This window comes from Asterias rubens, chromosome 7 (assembly GCF_902459465.1).
Source record: "Asterias rubens chromosome 7, eAstRub1.3, whole genome shotgun sequence".
NCBI classification, from domain to species: domain Eukaryota; kingdom Metazoa; phylum Echinodermata; class Asteroidea; order Forcipulatida; family Asteriidae; genus Asterias; species Asterias rubens.
The window spans coordinates 17,040,000-17,052,280 of NC_047068.1; the positions used below are offsets into that span (position 1 = coordinate 17,040,000).

At 37.0% G+C, this 12,281-nt stretch overlaps 1 protein-coding gene across 3 annotated transcripts in view; it reads left to right on the forward strand.

Annotated features, from left to right (window-relative positions):
- Positions 1-8,077, forward strand: part of LOC117292560 (protein HID1-like) — a 30,087-nt gene extending 22,010 nt beyond the window's left edge. For 2 of the 3 annotated variants that reach the window (XM_033774661.1, XM_033774663.1), the window contains 5 exons: positions 172-281; positions 534-743; positions 1,157-1,248; positions 2,086-2,244; positions 4,549-5,147. In XM_033774661.1, coding sequence (XP_033630552.1) covers positions 172-281; positions 534-743; positions 1,157-1,248; positions 2,086-2,244; positions 4,549-4,621 — 644 coding nt within the window. In that variant the 3' untranslated portion in view covers positions 4,622-5,147. Of the gene's footprint in view, positions 1-171; positions 282-533; positions 744-1,156; positions 1,249-2,085; positions 2,245-4,548; positions 5,148-7,367 lie in introns of those variants that run through there. The other variant, XM_033774662.1, reaches the window with a different exon arrangement.
- Positions 8,078-12,281: the final 4,204 nt, after the last annotated feature.

Genomic DNA, 12,281 nt, shown 5'->3' on the forward strand with positions numbered 1-12,281 from the left:
ACCGATCCAGGGCAACGTGTTCCTTTAATAAACATGGGTAGGCCCTCCCAATGTTGTAAAGAAGCAGATGTGTCTTGTAAGACTGGTGATTGTAAACACAGAATACAGTTGTATGCATTGCAATGATATTTTGTCGTGACCTCTCTATTGTGACCTGTCTATTTTCTACAGGATTGGGTACAATGACCGAGACATCTAAAGTCACACCATCTGGTGAGGTGCTGGCCCAAGCTGCTGCGGACGCTGCTGATAAATCAGAAAGTGCTGCTGGACCCTCTGCAGTGAGTGAAAATGACTACTTCGAGTTTTTGCTGGTCGCGTGATATAAGAAATATAGTTACACCAGTAACTACAACTGTTATTGACAAACTTTTCCAGTCACTGTTTCGAGTAGGATGCACTTTCTGTTGTATTCATTTTCACTATGTGGCCAAACCAGCAAAGTTGGAAGGAAAGGAAAGGAGTTAACTATTCAAATTAGATTGCATTAGTCTTCAAGAAATAAGAATACTTTTATCTTCTTCCTCCCGCAGGCAACATCCCAAGGAACCAGCGATACTGAGAGTATCGTTCCTGAAGATAAGAAAGTAGTTGACAGTGGTCTAATCGGTTCTCAGGCCATTCCTTTAGGGTCGCAGCCTGAAGCCACTGAGCACAGAATGATTGCAATGCAGAGGACATCCTCAGTGTCTAGCAATACACCAAGCAGCACTAGTGGAGACTGGAGGCCTTCCTCTGAATGGGTAATAATAATAATAATAATAATAGTTGGTTCCGTCAAAAGCCGCGTCAACATTCAGTACTTTCCTGCAAGGTATGTGGTACTACGTTACATTTGAATAATGAGACCTACTCCTTTTACATACATGTAGCACCATGTTATGTTTTAAAAGGTGTTGTAGCGCATTATGCTCCTAATCAAACCAGGAACACCAGGGCGAACTTCTTCTTTTTTTGATAAGTGCACTGGTTTCTTTTACCTGCGTTACACAACACACGGGACCACACGTTTTGTGTCTCGTCCAAAGGACCAAGCATCACGGTTAAGTGTCTTGGTAATAAAGACACAGGTATATTACAGGGGATCTGTGATGATTGGAGTTAATCAATGGATAAACATGACTTATTAAAGCGAGTGTTATCTGTGACTTTTTAGGTTCAATCCTGGAAGCAGAAGTTGCCTTTACAGACCATCATGCGTCTTCTTCAGGTTTTGGTTCCACAAGTTGAGAAGATCTGCATCGACAAGTAAGTCCCTTCTCAGTATCTTGGTTTTATTAACATGACTCGGCATTTAAATTGTTTGTAGCATCCACTACTTATGGGATTCATAATGGCCGTCTCGATGGGCATTCCGGTTGGTGCAGTGGTATGTTTCCTTGCTTTCCAAGTCTTGGACCCCGGTTTGAAACCCACCGGGGGCACCATATGGATTGGGTTTTCAGTTCCTACCTGATTGCATGGGTTTTCCCCATGGAATGTTTTGTTAAAAATTGCTAAAACTGTTATTTAGTGGTTAAGACATCCTAGCCCAACTTCATGGATGTGCTTACCATGGAATTCTGCGCTTATGGCCCATTTTATTCTGTGCTTAACGGTTCACCATACACGTAAGTGCAGAATTTTAAGGTATTAAGCAGAGTCGGGAAATTGGGCCCTGCTCTAGAATGTGGAACCTGGTCGGGATCCTTAGAGGGAACTGAGTATTGTTTGCATAACGTTGTAGTTTAATAGATGTTAAACTACATTCTTAAAGGGGCACAGCAACATTTCCTCCGGAAGGGGGCACTCTATGAGGACAATTTAAATTTGTATTGTAACTTTGCAAAGGGCACCACAGCAAAAGCACAGGGCACTGCAGTAATTGCTGTGGGTGCTTTGGGTTATTTAGAGGCCTGTACTACTGTTTTTACCCATTCACAAGTTTGTGTCAAGCACTGTATAAAGCTGTGCATGCTGTGAACAAAACTATTTGTCTTTGATCAAATACTTTTCACCACCTTAACAATTGACTATACAACCAAACCATGTCAGTTGTAAAGAGGGACATCATTGAAGTGATGCCATCTTTGTGTATGTTTTCAGGGGTTTGACCGATGAGACAGAGATCTTAAAGTTCCTTCAGCATGGTACCTTAGTCGGTCTCCTGCCAGTTCCTCACCCTATACTGATCCGAAAGTACCAGGCTAACAGTGGTACCACTCTATGGTTCCGTACCTACATGTGGGGTGTCATCTACCTCAGGTATGAACTTTTATTCACTCTCTCGTTACGGGAATGCTCTATTAAAGAAAGAGGCCAAATTAACACATCCTTTTCCTTTTGCAATTCACACCTGTTAAGTCCGTGTAACTCCTTTTTTTCCAAACAGTGGTCTCAAGCGGTAGGGTTGCTGACTGCCCCAGGCAGATTAACTGCTCATCTATTAAATTTAATGACTCAAGTACATCAATGTAAACACACCAACTCACCGAAAAGGATGTATACTTTCAAAGTGTTTGTGGCCAAACTTCGAACTTCTTTAATAGGAGACTTTCCAACGCTAGGCGGCAGCAGACATACCGGGTAAATTCCCATTGTTTACGTAGTTCTGAACACGCGCATAATTCTGAGAACAATGGATTTACCCGGTAAGTCTGCTGCCCTCTATCGTCCCAGAAAGTCTCCCATTGAGCTTCCTCTTAATGCTCCATGTTGGTTGGATTGTCTTTTTATGTGTTGATTACTTTTCAGCTGTTTCGGAAGGGAAACTAATTACATCAAAACGAGCAATAGACATTATGCATCATGCAACAGGGTTGCGGAGGTCAGAACAGACGAGTCCAATGATTTGCCTTCTTTGGCAGCTTTTTGGTCTCTGAGTGAGAGCGCTTTTTAGCCTCAGTGTGGGTCCTATTTGAGAGTGTGACCCCTAGGCAAGGGGTCTATTAGGTTTATGAATTCTGATTTAGTAGTCGCTGGTCAAATACTAGTTTCAAAACGACTAAGAATTATCCTAGCTGATGGCGTCAGGTGAATTTGGTCAACACGGCATATCAAAAATTGTTGGTGTCTAAAAAAAATCTAAATGTTTATAGAGTTTAAAGGCACTGGACAAAGACCAGTGTAATCACTTGGTGTACAAAATGTACCTGTGAAAATTTGATCTCAATTGGTCGTCGAAGTTGCAAGGAATAATGGAAGAAAAAACATCCATGTCGAATTCAATTCAAATATTTTAGTGAGAAATAACTTCTTTTTCAAAAACTAAGTTACTTCAGAGGGAGCCGTTTCTCATTTTTTTTTATACTATCAGCAACCCTCCATTGCTCATTACCAAGTTTTTTTAGTTTTTATGCTCGCAATTATTTTGAGTAATCGATCGGCAGCAAATTGCGCCACAGCACCTTGTCAAAGCATTACATGGTGCTATCAGAATTAGGTCTCATCATTCAAACTTTGTCCCACATCTGGCAGGAAATACTGTATGTTACAGCGCCAGGAGCGCCACTGGGTGACAGACATGTGCGCTATATCAGAAGCCACAATTGTTATTATTATTATTATTATTACTTTACAGACTATGGAAGGACGACAGACGACCCTCTTTTGAACCGTTTCTTAGAACATGCCCTCTCATCAAACCCGTCCTTGTGCCCCTATTTGAAATAATAGTTCTCCTAGCAGATCTTAAACTTCATAGAGGCAGCAGAAGCATCTTCTTTGCCCAATCTAGGCAAACAATTTACGCTGAACCACCGTTCCCAGGCCAGTGATTTAAACTTTGCGTCAGTAAACTCACGACCGGACAAATTGTCAATGTTGTAATGTATTTTTTCAATCCAATATCAATGCCCTGCTGTTTACCATCATGAATAAAAACAAATCGTGTTGGCTTAGAATCTGGTATTTAGCTTGCAATCATACAAAATAGATAAAGTTTGTCTTAGTGCCTGTTCACATAATATTAATAACAATAACACAAGACCGTAATGCAAGAGCCTTTATGCGAAAATAAAAACTGTTATTATGTTACAATACAATACAGTACAATAGAAACATGTATACAGAATCTAGAAGAACAAAAATAATAATGTTGAGTTGTGGACAAAGGTACTTCTCATTTTGGAAACTTGTTTTGTAAAACAATATATAGTCATGCAGTGTGCGGTAAAAATTATGGGCCACAGGCCATGTGGTCGTGTGGCTCCCCAGTAAAGCCCCAGTAAAGCCAGTAAAAATGTTTGTATTTTTTGTCAGTTCTTGAGATGCATTCTAACCCCTTGAAGATATTCACGGCATATTCATAAACGGGGACAAGAACGAACGGACTGACAAAACGAACAAAGACAGACATGATGAAGACAACAATGATGAGAACACTACTTGCATACTAAAAATAATAATACTACCAATAGTAACAATAACAATAATAACAAATGTTGTTGTCTGTTTGTTTGTTTGTTTGTTTGTTTGTTTTTGTTTGTTTGTTTTTTTATTTTATTTTAAACCGAAACTGTGTTGTGCTATTGTTTGTTTTACTTATATTTGACTGGTTGTAACCTGTAGGAATGTGGAGCCACCTATTTGGTATGACACTGGCGTCAAGCTCTTTGAGGTCCAACGGATAAAGGACAGCTAGAACAGAAATCTCACACCGCTATTTATTTTTCTCGACTTGTGACCATAATCACATATAGTATTAGTTGCTCTCGACTTTGATGGACAACAACAACCTAAATAAAATCTCAACATTCAAAAAGTGTAAACAATTTTTGGTTTAGTTTATAGTAAATCAAACTACACTGGGGTAACGTTTTCCAGTGTGGTGTATTTGGACCCAATTGTATACATAAGTTACTCTGTACGCATGGTCAGGTAGTAGGAGGGTTGACTGTGGACTTAGCTGCATTCACCACATGTTAATTATGATATTGCTGGCTGGCATAGTATCATTCAAAACCACAGTGGAGTATATTGAATGGTCGGACAGTAGGAGGGTTGACTGTGAAATGTTACACTTGGTAATATTTCCAGCGGAGTGACTGGTCATTTTGAATCATGTAACAGTTGTACACAGACATCACTATGTACGCATGCATGGTCAGATATTAGGAGGGTTAAAGGAACACGTTGCCTTGGATCAGACGAGTTGGTCTATAAAAAGCGTTTGTAACCGTTTGTTATAAAATGCATATGGTTAAAAAGATGTTGTAAAAGTAGAATACAATAATCCACACAAGTTTGCCTCGAAACTGCGTGGTTTTCCTTTAACTTTGCAAACTACAACACGGTCGGCCATTTATGGGAGTCAAAAATTTGACTCGCATAAATGGCCGACCATGTAAGTCGACGAGGTAAAAGGAAAACCAGGCAATTTTGAGGTATATTTGTGTAGATCATTGTATTCTTCCACTTACAACATCTTTATAACCATATGAATTTTATAACAAGCGGTTACAAACGCCTTTCAAAGACTAACTCGACCGATACAAGGCAACATGTTCCTTTAACTGTGGACTGTGATACTGTGATGCATTCACCATGGTATCATATTGCAGGATGGCATGGTTAAGCTATCACTCAAAACTTCAGTGGATGATTGTAGGAGGGTTGACTGTGATATTGTATGATATTTTATTGCAAGATGGCATAACTTACCATCTTTCAAACCCATAATAGTTGATGAGAGTGAATGGTCTGAAAGTAGGAGGTTTGAAGAATAAAATGGACACTGGCTGTTCTGCAGCCTGTATGTATCACTGGTATACAGAATAAATAGGCCCTATCCCTTTAAAGACAAACTTCATAAATGATAATGGCTATGGAATGGACACTGGTGAAATTCAGCCAACATTTTTCATTTTATTTGAAGCCTCACAAAATTTTCAGAAGAAAAATTATTAAAGTGAGACCTTGAGAAAACAAAATTAAATTTTCTTGAAAAGCTATGACAAAATAACTAGTGTTGATATTTTTTTTTCAACGGTTGCCTCCTGTCTGAAGTTGTCTGAAAAAACCCACTGATTTACCTTCAGTGGGTTTTTATTTTCCAAATTAAAGGTGTTCCAATGTGGATTTGGAGATTGGTGCATTTTTTATTCTGAAGGTGCTTTTAAGAGCAAATTTTTTTTTTGTCTTTGAGTTTCTATCCCGAGTGCAATTTCTTGGAGCTTCACTCATTTGTGTTAAAAAAAAAAAAAAAAAATTGTTGACATGTGAATGCAAATAAGTATCATATCAAATCCCCATCATTTTGGTCGTACTTCTTGGGGTTTAACAGCTGCAATTTGGGGAACAAAACTAATTTGTTTGTTGTAACAAAAAAAAATCATTATTTTGACCAGAAATCTTTTGTCACAATTTTGTTTGCCAATAGTAGAGAGTAGTACTGAATGAGCGTGTCAAATGAAATATTCTAATAATTAATGATATTTTAATAATTTAGTGTGGAATTGGGCAGTGGAAAATATTTGACAAGAAAGATATAAATAGCTTTCTGATAACAGATTTTTAGAGTGTTCTTCAATATTTGATGATTTTTTTTTTAAACTTAAGTGTATTAATATTGTTTTATTTATTTGTTTGTTTGTTTAATGTATTAACCATTCTAAACAAGGTGTTAGCAGTTTTCTTTTATAATAATTTCAGCCCAATTTCATAGAGCTGCTTAAGCGGAGTGAGTTTACCAGCTAAAATAGCATTCCACACATACCTTTATGACTGGTATCCTGTGTCTTTTTGCCGAGCAAAACAAATGTCAAAGCAATGTTTACTGCTTAAGCAGTTCTTTAAAATTTGGTCTGTGATCCAATTTCAAAGAGCTGCTGAAGCACAAAAAGTAGCTAAGCTCAACAAAATTATGTTTACCAGAATAATGTTACCAGCCATAATTGTCATGTCACAAGTACAGTTTGTGACTGGTATCCTGTTAATTTCTGCTTAGCAGGCAATTGTGAAGCAATATTTTCTGCTTACGCAGCTTTATGAAATTGGGCCCTGCTTGAAAAACCTGCCTGAAGCTACAGGGCCCAATTTCATAGAGCTGCTTAAGTAGAAAAAACGCTTAACAATTGTCTGCTAAGCAGAAATAAACAGGACACCAGCCACAAGTTGTACATGTGACATGGATGTTTGGCTGGTAACCTTATTCTTGTAAGTATATTTTTTGTTGTGCTTAGCTGCTTTTTGTGCTGAAGCAGCTCTATGAAATTGGGCACAGGTTTGTTGGGCCAAATGTCTGTCTTTACTACCAGTAAATATTGTGTTTATTAATAATCATAATCTTGTGGATGAACTAATTTCTATCCTTCATTAGGAGAAATTTGTTCAATTTTTAAAACTCTTGAAATTACTTCTCACCACTCCTGCTGCCGCTTACTCTAAAGGAATCTGGACCCACCGATATGGTATGATACTGACGTGCATCTCTTTGAGATCCAGCGAGTTTGAGCTTGTTAAGTAATTCATTTATTAATTTATTTGTATGTAGGATTCTGTATTGCCCGCTTCCCTCCCTAAGTGTACGCTATTCTGCTTTGTGTATTGTTTGTAAGAAGTGTTCCCCTTCCCATGACCCACAACACACTGTGTTGTCTCGCTATACTTGGTATATGTACATGTAGATAGTTCAAGCATGTATGTTTATTGACCTGGTTAATTGAAGGATTGGACGCCCCTTTTGTTTTTTTTACACAAAAGCGAAGTGAGGGCTTCCTTACTCAGTAAAAAGAATACCCGGTTCCTTGTGAGACAGGGCTCAGTTTCATGGGTTAGATTGATTATACAAACCATAGGGGTCGAAGTTGAAGGTTTCAAAACTGTCGGGTCAGTATCTGGAAGTTGTGAAGGAACGCCATGGATGCACTTTTGTGGGTCCGTGCACTTTTTTTATTGTGTCCATTTGCAAAACCTGCAGTACCAACAACCTAATTTTGTGATTTGTTTTTTTTGTCTGTTGCCTGCCCCCTTTTTCTTGTAGCCCCACCTTGAATGGCCATTGTCATGTGATGGCTGATACCCTCACAAAAATATTATAAATTAAAAAATTATGAGTAGGGTAGATGGCCGTGGCTTTCGATCCAAACTGGACCTTCTTCAGAGGCATAAAACAAGTACAAACAAATACATTTCCATTTATAGAAAAAGAGAGGAGAGAGGGATTAAGGGAAGGATCCAGAAAGAAGCGGGAAAAACTTAAAATATTAGATATAACATAGTCAACAAAATGTTGTAGGTTTTGTCCTATTACAAACAAACCTGTGCTAATGAGGTCACAACCTCATTTGCATATTACAATCATGACATATAGTGTCATGACAGCCATTTTGTAAATGTGCTTTTTAAGAATAGATTTATGTGACGTTGTGAACAGCATGATTAGTTGTTGAAACCCACCAAGAAAAAATTGAATGTAGATTATTTCCAGCACAGTCTTGTTAATTTAGAATAGATGGACTGCACATGGCTTCATTGACCGCCATTTTTTATGACAAAAAAAAAAAATGTGCGTGCAAGTAAGTGCTACGCTTGACTATCAGCCAACACAGCTTGTCATGGGAGCACGTTTCTTGAAAGATAGCGGCCAATGCAAGGGGGTCTAAAGATACAAAACAACTTTAAAGGGGCTGAAGAAAATGAAATGTATCCCCTACTTGGATTCAATTTCCTTGTTCTTCATTAAAAAAAAAAACTTAAAACTCCCAGTCCCAGAAAAAACAAAACCATTGAATGCAATTTTAATTGTGTAAAAACAAGAGGAGAGACAGAGAGGTAAACCAATCTATTACCAATAGAGGTAAACTCTATTTACGAGTCTGCCAAAACGCTGACTTTTCTTACTGGAATTTTGTTCAGTTGTTTACCTCTCAAAAAGTTGTCATTGATTGAAGTACAGTATTAGGAAGTTTTATGATACATTTCTGATTAAGGCGAAAGAAGTTAGAAACCGGGCAAATTTATAAAATGACAAAAAAATTAACTTTTGATAATTATTTTTTAGACTAGGTTTCCTTGCAAATTTCTAAAATATGTTTTGTTTGAGTATGGTACTTGCTGACAGGTCCTGTATATTTAGTGGTTAACCCTGTTGTAAAATACTGCTTTGTAAATTTGCAGTCTGTACAATGCTGTATGTATGCATGGCCCCGCCCCCCTCCGTATTTAAATCCAATGCTGTTTGTATTTCACATGAACTTGAATGTAAATGCAAAGTAACGTTATGTGATGCTGATGTTTTCAGTTGCGCTATTGTTCTTTTGTTGTGATGGTGAACTTTGGTTTTTGCATTCTCAGGAAAGTATGAACAATTCTTATGGTTGCAATTTTGGTCTAAACTGAAGGAAACAAATGGGGAATACTTTAGGATTTCTTTTATTTTCAAATTTAAAAAAAAAGTTTTGTTGGTGTCTTCAAAGAAAGTAGTATAAAAAGTCTTGAATATTGGCTTTGTACAAATCAATTCATTGTGCAATAACTAATTAACTGGTTAAGTGCATGATTCGCAATCTCTTGAAACCACAAATTCAGTTTTGCCTCTGGCCTCAGCTCTGGCAGACGTTTTGTAAGTGGGCGCTTTTTGTGCTGGGCTTCAAACAGGCAAACAGAACCTGGCCATGGCTGTGGTGTTGATTGCATAATATATATGTATAAGTTATGAAGACGCTATGTAAGCCATCCACCTGTAACTGTATCTGGTTTTGCCGCTCCCATTTGCTTTGAATCTCTGCTGTGCTTCTTGCAAAATATTAATGCAGTGAATTGTTCATGTATATATAATTTACTGGGTCCAGGGACTAATTTCATGGCTCTGCTTACTGCGGAATTCTGTGCTAAGCCTGTGTGCATTTAATACAGGGCGCTGCAAGCACAGAATTCGCGGTAATTGAACCCTGATGTTACTCTTATTGCTGGTATTATGTATTTATCTCTATAAAGTCAAGCCCAGTTCATACTTCTTGTGAAAGCTTCGAGGGAAACAAATTTGGCATCGCTGCTCTGTTTGCGCTGCAAATGTTTTGTAAAAGATGAGATGTACTCAACTCTTGTTTTTAACGCCAAAATTCTCAAAGCATTCGCATTCACAGGAAGTATGAATCGGACTTAACACCGCAAGACTTTGTATAGCCCTGGTTTATACTTCATGCAAAAGTGAACGCAAAACAAACTTTGGTGACAAACAATACAAAGTAGTGTTTTTTTCTCAAGGAGACTTTCCCAAAAACAAGGTCATCTTCATAATTCAATGCCATTAATATAGTCCTTAGTACTCTGATTTCATCACAGTATGTCAACAGCTTTGTGGAAGAGTGTGCAACCATTGTGTGTCTGTTTAACTGGCAGAAAATTGTCAGAGTTAAAAACAAAATCCTGAGATTTCTTATCTCTGGGCTAAAAACTTCAAATGAAATTTATCACGCACTTAGAAGAAATATGTACAGAGTAGCTTTTTGCGCACATCAAAAAATGTGTGAGTTTATAACTAATCATCAGCGTTTATTATTGTTTTTAAAACAGGGTACTTAGCAATTCTTCCTCTTCTAAAGTGTGCTCCTTTTGCTTTCACAAATTTACTCTAAAAGTTCTTGGTTTGGGGTTAAAAAAAGTAAAATTGACAAGAGTGGGATTGGACTTTATTAACAGGTAAATAAATTAGTGAAATTTGACATTAGTTTGAGATCTGGGTACTGAGCTTCTATTTTTTTGCTCTAAAATGCAGAGTGCTATTCAACCGATATTTGGGGCAGTATTGTACATTTTCAAGTTACAGTAATTTTGAGGCAATTAAATTTCATGTTTTTCTTATGAATATAGTTTTCTGTATACAGGTTTATGTTTGCATAATAGAGTGTAATTAGGTTTCTTTATTTCTTTCTTTTTTGTCTCGAGCTAATTTCAATTCTTATTTATTGTTTGTTAAATATTTTATGAATATATTCATTTGCACTTAATGCAAAGAACAAGTATTAATACATTTGTTAGGATTTAAGAAATATTTAGTCTGGAATAGAGGTTAGGGGTAAGTGTTGGTAGAAGAAGATTATATTTTCAACATTCCTGTTGTAAAGACGGTATACTGTACTTTTTGGGTGATGTTCCACAAATAAACTTTAAAAAGAGCATTATGGAAATGTGAAAAAAGGGCTGCTACAATTGTTCACTTTGAGAAGAGTATGTCTGCACAATCTTGGGGGATAGTTCCCCTAAAATAAATGCAAATTTTAAGATTTAGGATCATTGATTCTAATCAATAAACCAATTTTAGAGTTAGATTTAAATAATGTTTGGTACAAGGACTTACTTAGTCATAAGTTCATGCTTCAGTTTGATTGAATACGGCAGAAGTTATCATAGCATGCATGTGACTGATTTTCTGTTTCTTTTCAAAACATTGTCATATAAAACTGAAAAACACATACATTCTGAGGAATTCAAATATATTTGGAGTTATCGCAGCAAGAACGAAATTTGGCCCAGGTTATTGTACTTATAACTTATACCAACCCTTGAAGCTGCAGGTACATTACTGATAAAAAAACACCTTCTGTTATAAGCTGTAAAAAAATTAGGAATAATAAGAAACAACCAAAGAAGGTTTTCGCTTTACCTGGCTGCATATATTAACATATAATTAAATGTTAAAATGACTTTAGCTTTTAAGCACATGTACATGTATATTCGACTGTTGGGCATTTTTACATTGTAACCAGGACTCAATTTCATAGAGCTGCTTATGCAGAAGATATTGCTAAGCAATTTCCTGCTTAGCAAAAATTAGCAGTATACCAGTCGCAAAGTGTACAAGTGCGTGTAACCTCATTCTGGTAAGCATGATTTTCTTTTGCTAAGTCCTTTTTGTTCCTAAGTAGCTCTGTGCAATTGGGCCCAATAAGTAATGGTTTGACAACAGCTTGACTGAAACTCTTGTGTGGTTAATAATTGAAACCGTTATTGGATACAAGTGTAAAAATGCATCCAAGCTTGCAGATATTTTTAATCAGTGATTGGCAAAAACAGCACAGTTTGTAGAATATGTATATAATATGTTGGTCAGTAAATGGTAATTAAAAACTTGCAACAGATTCTGCGTCTTCTGTGTGAGGTTGATTTTTAACATGTGCATGGAAGTTGCTTTAAAGACAAAGTATTCTCTTTGATTTATAGAACCGTTTCATTGTTTTAATCCTATACACAATAGATATACATGTGTGTGTGAACGGTAAACATTTTATTTCATTAGGTGGTACGTTTTTTTAGATATCGCCTGAAACTCTGGAGCGGTTTCCACGCAGGAAGAACAATCC